General features: G+C 39.5%; 1 protein-coding gene across 1 annotated transcript in view; it reads right to left on the reverse strand.

Annotated features, from left to right (window-relative positions):
• The window catches only part of LOC108676721 (integrator complex subunit 7), a gene marked incomplete at its 3' end in the record, with an annotated part of 10,846 nt that extends 3,501 nt beyond the window's left edge, over positions 1–7,345 (reverse strand). Inside the window, exons 1-9 of the mRNA XM_047885651.1 lie at positions 7,239–7,345; positions 6,517–6,633; positions 5,897–6,035; positions 5,585–5,708; positions 5,003–5,163; positions 4,568–4,697; positions 2,930–3,046; positions 1,509–1,845; positions 1,085–1,184 (exon numbers count right to left, since the gene is read on the reverse strand). Coding sequence (XP_047741607.1) covers positions 1,085–1,184; positions 1,509–1,845; positions 2,930–3,046; positions 4,568–4,697; positions 5,003–5,163; positions 5,585–5,708; positions 5,897–6,035; positions 6,517–6,613 — 1,205 coding nt within the window. The remainder of the gene's footprint in view (positions 1–1,084; positions 1,185–1,508; positions 1,846–2,929; positions 3,047–4,567; positions 4,698–5,002; positions 5,164–5,584; positions 5,709–5,896; positions 6,036–6,516; positions 6,634–7,238) is intronic.
• Between the last annotated feature and the right edge of the window lie 532 nt (positions 7,346–7,877).

Here is a 7,877-nt window from a genome sequence, read left to right on the forward strand (position 1 = left end):
ACATGTACAGCTGGGCATCAAGTCTCACATGTACAGCTGGGCATCAAGTCTCACAGGAACAGCTGGGCATCAAGTCTTACATGTACAGCTGGGCATCAAGTCTTACATGTACAGCTGGGCATCAAGTCTCACATGTACAGCTGGGCATCAAGTCTCACATGTACAGCCTGTCTCTTATACACATCTAGATGTGTATAAGAGACGTATGGTAGGGTAGGTGGAACTGATGTATGGTAGGGTAGGTGGAACTGATGTATGGTAGGGTAGGTGGAACTGATGTATGGTAGGGTAGGTGGAACTGATGTATGGTAGGGTAGGTGGAGCTGATGTATGGTAGGGTAGGTGGAGCTGATGTATGGTAGGGTAGGTGGAGCTGAGGTATGGTAGGGTAGGTGGAGCTGATGTATGGTAGGGTAGGTGGAACTGATGTATAGTAGGGTAGGTGGAACTGATGTATGGTAGGGTAGGTGGAACTGACGGTCTTATAGGTCTTAGAATAGATCAAACTGACCAAAAAGATTGGAAACGATAAAACTCCATAAAAATTTGGGAATAAGTGCCAAATTGGAAACCTCATGAAGATTATGAACATAAGCAAATTTCCCTTTAACTTGTCCATATCATGAGTTTGTAAATACACAGCTGTGGCATCAAGTCTCACATGCACAGCTGGGCATCAAGTCTCACATGCACAGCTGGGCATCAAGTCTCACATGTACAGCTGGGCATCAAGTCTCACATGTACAGCTGGGCATCAAGTCTCTCATGTACAGCTGGGCATCAAGTCTCACATGTACAGCTGGGCATCAAGTCTCACATGTACAGCTGTGCACCAAGTCTCACATGTACAGCGGTGCATCAAGTCTTACATGTACAGCTGTGCATCAAGTCTCACATGTACAGCTGGGCATCAAGTCTCACATGTACAGCTGTGCATCAACCATCAAGTCTTACATGTACAGCTGTGCATCAAGGCTCACATACACAGCTGGGCATCAAGTCCCACATGTACAGCTGTGCATCAAGTCTTACATGTACAGCTGTGCATCAAGTTTTACATGCACAGGTGGGCATCAAGTCTTACATGTACAGGGCGATGTTGGTGAAGAGCTGCAAGGCAATGCTGGCAATGGTGACGTTGGCATCATAGACAAATTCACGGCTGAGTTTCACAAGTTCACAATCTGGAACACATAAGCAATGAATAAATCCATGGTAAATGAAGGAAACATTTTCAGAGTTGAAACATAAAGTTCAATAATTGAATTCACTCATCTGTACTAAGAGTTAAATAGGATCTCCACCAAAATAATGGGACAAAAAAAAAATAAAACTGTCAAGAAGCATAACTAAAGGAAAATATTTATCCACTGCTTGGTTTTAGTAGCAGTACACTAATGCAAGTCAGTAAAGGGACCATAAGCCTCGCTGCTTGGTTTTAGTAGCAGTACACTAATGCAAGTCAGTAAAGGGACCATAAGCCTCACATAGCCTCCTCTGTGTCTGACCAGCACTGAGATTGAGATGCGGCAGCGCTGGAGCAGAGGTGAGTGTCACGAGGACGTTGAGGGCAGCGGCCGTGGTGAGGTCGTGCTCTGAGTCCCTGCCATCACCAGCCTCGTCAGGCCCCCTCAAGTTAAGACCTGCTACTCCTGCTGCTAGGGCAGCGTCAGGCTCTTTGGCAGCATCAGTGCGAGCAGCTCGGGTGAAGGCGACCAGCGAGGCCACGTTACCCGAGGACCAGGCGTGAGGCGCAGCTGAGGCCAGGTAACGAAGCTCCCGTAGTGCTGCACTGCGCACACCAGCCCGGCTCTCCTTTGATACCCACAGCAACACCAGGTCAACCTGAGGCATATAACGGGACATTGAAGAGAGAAGAGCTACGTTGACAGCTACAGCAACACCAGGTCAACCTGAGGCATAGAACCAAACATTGAAGAGAGAAACATTGAAGAGAGAAGAGCTACGTTGACAGCTACAGCAACACCAGGTCAACCTGAGCAGTAACACAAAACAAACACCACAGCAACACCAGGTCAACCTGAAGCATGGAACCAAACATTGAAGAGATAAGAGCTACGTTGACACCACAGCAACACCAGGTCAACCTGACGCATGGAACCAAACATTGAAGAGATAAAAGCTACGTTGACACCACAGCAACACCAGGTCAACCTGAGGCATGGACCCAAACATTGAAGAGATAAGAGCTACGTTGACACCACAGCAACACCAGGTCAACCTGAGCAGTAACACAAAACATTTAGGAGAGTGGAGCTATATACCAGTACCTGCAACATAACCTCACCTCAGCAAGAAATTTAAAAATTTTAGACATGCTCAGCCAACACATCATCAATCAATCACAAAGATACATTATTTCATGACAATAAATAGACAAATTCCAACTAGAAATACCAGCTGAGGAAAATAGTTACCATGAGCAGCAAATTTCTACCACAAAACTTGTAGAAGGAGCCACCAAAGCTCTGATTTTCAACATTCACTAAATAAACAAAGAAATTCTAAAAATCAGTTTTCAGCATGCCAGTTCCTAATATTATATTTGTGTCAAAGATTATAATAATCAGAATAGATATTTAGCTTGCAGTGACATCATCAATATTCATCAAAAAGAACTGACCAAATTCTATTCTACGTACTTATAACAGCATTCAATTGTGCCTGTTAAGAGCACCCTGGTACTTCTTGCACTTCTTGAATGCAATGTAGAGTTTGAAATATAGGTAACAATAATAACATCAAGCAGATTATGACCAAAGGGAGTGATGAAATGGTGACCTGAAGTGGGATGTGCATTCCTTTTACTTGCACTTAAATGCAATGTAAATGCACCACCTGCTGAGGTGATAAGTATGAAATATAACATCAAGCAGCTTATGACCAAAGAGAGTGATGAAGTGGTGACCTGGAGTGGGATGTGCACCAGGCAGTGGGCAGCGAGCTGAGTGAGGGCATGCAGCGTTGTGATCACCACGCGCTGGGTGGGGTAGCGCTCCAACAGCTGTAGGCACACTCCTCGCACCTACAACAATAATAATTTCTTTGGGGGGGAGTGTATAACATATATATTTTTTTGTGTATTCTTCAAATCAAACCTGCAAACTTGCAGATGTAGGAAAATCATCATCTATAAAAAAATATTCAGCTTGCGTTAGTTTCAGTACTAAGCTATTGTGACAGTACAAAGGTGCACTCAGTTCCAGACTAAGTTGCACAAAACTGTTTCTTTAATGCCTAAAACCACCTGGTTCAAAAAACCACAGATTTTACCTTGAAAAGCTCAATTCAACATGGGCATAATGACTATTTACAAGTTTTGTCCTATGTCAGTTCTAAATGGCCTTATTTAGTAAAATTCAGAACACCTAAGTTGGAACTCGGATTCTTTGAATATTAGGATCAAATAAAATTGAATAACCTACAACTAGCACAGAATGCAGAAGGGTTGGACAAAATAAGGGAGAAGATAAACATTTCTAAAAAATAATTTTGAAACACCTTTTAAACAATAAAAACTTAACATATTTAATGTTTATTGTTAATGTATTATTGCTGCTAATTAATATTTTATGTTTTTACAAATTTTTCTAGAAAAATTTTGTGGCTAAAACCAAATAAAAATGCTCGGAGCCTCTTCAAGTTTCAAAGAGGCCGAATTGTTGGCGCATGTATGGCAGGTGCTCGTGTGACAGAAACTTCCCAAAAGCTTGATGTATCTAGAGGTACTGTCTCAAAAGAAATGACTACTTTTGAAAGAGAAGGAAAACCCAACCACAGCAAAGCCCAGAACTGGCTAAAAGTCAAAAATGTATGAGAGAGGCCGTTGGTCCAAACAAGAAATTATATTAAATTACTGCATACCACAATGGCCACCTACAGAACCCAGTTTACATAAAAACTATTAGGTGGGAGCTGCACTAATCTGGATTCTAAGGAAGAGCTGCCCTTAGAAAACCGGTTTCAACTACAAACACTTCAAAGCAATCAGAGTAGTGTAAAAACCTACAGAATTGGTCCCTCAAGCAATGGCAAAATGTGATTTTCTCTGACAAATCATTGTTTACCTTATCTCCGACCTTTGGCCGAGTGCGTGCTTAGAGAGGAGTAAAAAAAGTTGAAGAGGGTTAACCTGGGTTTAGCTGAAAGAGTGTTCAACTGAAGAATGGGTTAACATTCCCTAGAAAACAATTCACGATGTGTCCCAATCAAGAGTCCCGTACCTTAGAGAATTGAGGCTGTAATTTCCACAATATGTGGACCTACACCAGAATAAAACAAATTTGAGTTTTTTTCTGGGGCTTTCCATATTTTGTCCAACCCCTGTACATGTTTTTATTATATGACAGAAAAGTGATAGATGTTGGTCAGCATACAGCTAATGAATGGTATGAAATCAGAGCTGTTGAAGTAATTAATACAATACAGCACATAAATAGCTGTCTCAGTTGTCTCGGCATACTATAGAAAGACTTATCAACACAAAAGTAGCAACATAATAGTACATACAGTATCAGCACAATCGTATGAGCACAATAGCACCTACAGTAGCAGCAGTTTCTGCGTCATGATGCATGTGCTGGAAGACTTTGATGAGCTGGAGCTTCACCTCAACAGGAGTTGAGAGCGCACTCAGCATCTGAGTCAGGCGCTCACACATGCTCACTGCAAACGTTCTGTTGGACCAAAAATGATTAAAATAAATACAGACTTCAGGCTGCATTTATTTCAGGCTGCTTAATTTATTAGGCTGCAGGTGACAAGTTCCTAGCAGCAGGGACAAGTGGTACACATTATAGATTTATTAAGTTAGTGGAAACACACTAATAACAAAACTATGTATTGCCCAACTGAAGGGATGAATTTGGTTAAAATTATCTTTTAAAATTAGCATGTTAAACTTTTCTAAATTTAAAAGAATACTCAGGAGTCAGGACTTGGACAACTCAAATAGCTAAGAATTGTAAACACAACAGCATACTTAGATACAGCAGCATATTTTTCTGCAGCAGCAATGGCAGCTTGCAGTTCGAGGGAGTGTGAGGCGTCGAGAGCATCCCTCACAAGATGCTGAACCTGCTTGGCCTCCCCAACAACCCCACACAGCAACCCCAAGGCTTGCAATGTCAGGGCTCGTGCTAACTGCAACATGCAACAACATATACGTATGCATCTCGAAACAACACTTATACCTATATATTGCTAGCTGCAACAACATATACGCATCTCGTAACCTACACACTTAAACCTATATGTACACACAAGATGTGCACATCTCATAACCTGCATGCTTGAAACTATGAACATTACAAAAGACATTACAAAGAAAAAATATATCTATTGTTTCAAAATTGAATAATAAAATTAAATTATTACAATAATACGTCCACACTAAAAAAGTCAGAGCATTAATACTAAGCACATCATAGAAACAAATTATTTTAGCCTACATTATTCAATAGTTGCTGCTGAACATTGATATCATCTTGAAGTTTGTTATTCATCATTTCACAATAGTAAAAAGTTTTATAAATTAAATTTCAATTCCAGAGATCCTACTCACTGGATCATTGGAGTGCATCACGGTGGTAATACGTCTCAAAAATTCATCCACATTGATGAGTTTATCGAGATGGCGACTGCTGGTCTCGAGAACCTCACATACACAGACACGCACAAAATTGCTCCTATGAGGAAGATGAGGACCAAATTATTACAACATTATAATTAATACAATTTCCATTCTTCAGATCATTCAATTCAATTTACATTCAGAGTATTTCCAGGGAAAATAAAGTTAAGAACTGTGAGCACAACCTTGATGGCTCCTAATTTGTAAAACAAGATACATTTTCTGAAGAAAACTGTAACTAACCCTGCCGTTTCTTGACGGAAGACCTCAGCCAGCTTCAGCATAGCAGAATTGATGAGAATAGGGAAGGGATATTTCTCAAACAGGCAAGGAAACCTGGAGATGGCCTCACACTGCTCACCAACATTGCTGGATTTCAAGCCTGCAAATTGACGTTGAAAAAATAATTTGTGTATTAAACAGAAGAGAATAATTCAATTCTTTAGAGGTAATCAAGCTATTTAACCAAATATAACATTTTTTTAGTGATTGAAAGCTTTCACAACTTGTATTTCATAATTCACTGCAAAATAAATCTCAACATTTATATAGATATATTTTAAAAACTTGTGTAAAATTCAAGAGCAAAACCTAAATTTTAAGCTCTGATAGAAGCACAAAAAATATGTACCAGTATACTCCTCAAAGTGTAAAAACATTCATGATGATATGAAAGTTTTGAAGATACCTCCCTTTACAAAAGCACACAGATGCAAATGGAATATATAGTTCTCTAGTGACCTGATTGAAATAGGTGGAAAATTTATACAGCATTATATACCTACATAAGCATCAAAGAAAAATTTCTATCCAGTGACTTAATTGGCAAGCAATAATATTGCTCAATGGCTAAAAGAATTCACCTCGATCTAACTCTTGAAGTGCTGAATTTGGATCTTGGTCATTCTCGCCAAAACCAGCATCAGGAAATGATATGGATCGCATCAAAGTAGCAGCCATTTCCCAATTTCAGAACCTGACTGGAAGTATATTAGTTATAGCTTATATTCAATTACAGAATAGAGCTTTTAGATCTGATATCTATTATTATTCTCCAAGTTATTGCTTCCTCAAGCTTTTGGAAGTCATCCATGTAGTGCTACAGCAGAGGGGAGAGTAATGCCTCAAAGCTACATCTCAATAGATTAGAAACAATGACACAAGGCAATACAGAATGACACAAATATTTCAACATTGCTTTATAGTACCATTGCTACTGTTAGGGGATGCTAAGTCGAAGGTGCTTGCTAGCTAAGCCTGAGGGCATTAATTGTGAAGGTTCAGGAAAGCAATTGTTTAATAATGGTCTCCACATCCCTACAAATATCCCAATCCACCTTTATATTGAATCTTTTGATTATATTTATTTAATAATTTATCAATAAGTAAACACAACCAGAAAGAAAGTATGTACAGCAGAGGCAGACAGGGAGAAGCAACCAGTTCAAAACCATGACCCAGATGCCTGAAAGCAGAAAAGAAGTATGATAAACCTTTGGAATGCACTATAATCTATTATAATAACACAAACACAAAAACATTAATAATTTTCAGCCAGTAAGTCATTTTTATGCAGTGTACTTACAATTTTTACTAGAAATAATGCTCTTATGTTGATTTCAAACTTCCACTATGCATGCCTTTGCACCTCAGAAAAAGAGGGTTTGCACAGATCCCTAGTAGGAAAATCCTGCTTCCTAGAAGGAACATAGAAAGAGCATCCAACAACAATACCGGTACATATATATTTATATTTCTTCAAGAAGGTTTCCTTGAAGACCAGAGATTTGGTTTATCGACAACTTTCTTATTAGTTTTTTCAATATAATGAACAATATTTACAATTTTTGTAAATTGCACAACGATATTGAGCAGCAGTTTATCCTGCCACCTGAGACAAGCTTGCAACCAGACCAGGTCTCAAAGTTTTACAATCGAGTGCAACTTCATCTTGAGATCCGCAATGAATTCAACAGGCTCCATGACACCCTTGACAACAACGTCAAATTCAACAAGACCATCAGTCTCATTGTGATGGAGGAATCGAACAGCATCGTTGTCATGGAGTGGTCTGACATCATCCGACCAATGATTGATGAAGCCCTCATCTCTACAGCTTGGACTCCAGTTATCCATCTCATAACTTGTAGATTTTCTGAACCTTGAGATCGTTTTGGAATTATTTTCATAGTTTAAATTTTTGTGTTGTACCATATTTACGTGC

This window comes from Hyalella azteca, unplaced genomic scaffold (genome assembly GCF_000764305.2).
Source record: "Hyalella azteca isolate HAZT.00-mixed unplaced genomic scaffold, Hazt_2.0.2 contig2679, whole genome shotgun sequence".
Classification (NCBI taxonomy): Eukaryota; Metazoa; Arthropoda; class Malacostraca; order Amphipoda; family Hyalellidae; genus Hyalella; species Hyalella azteca.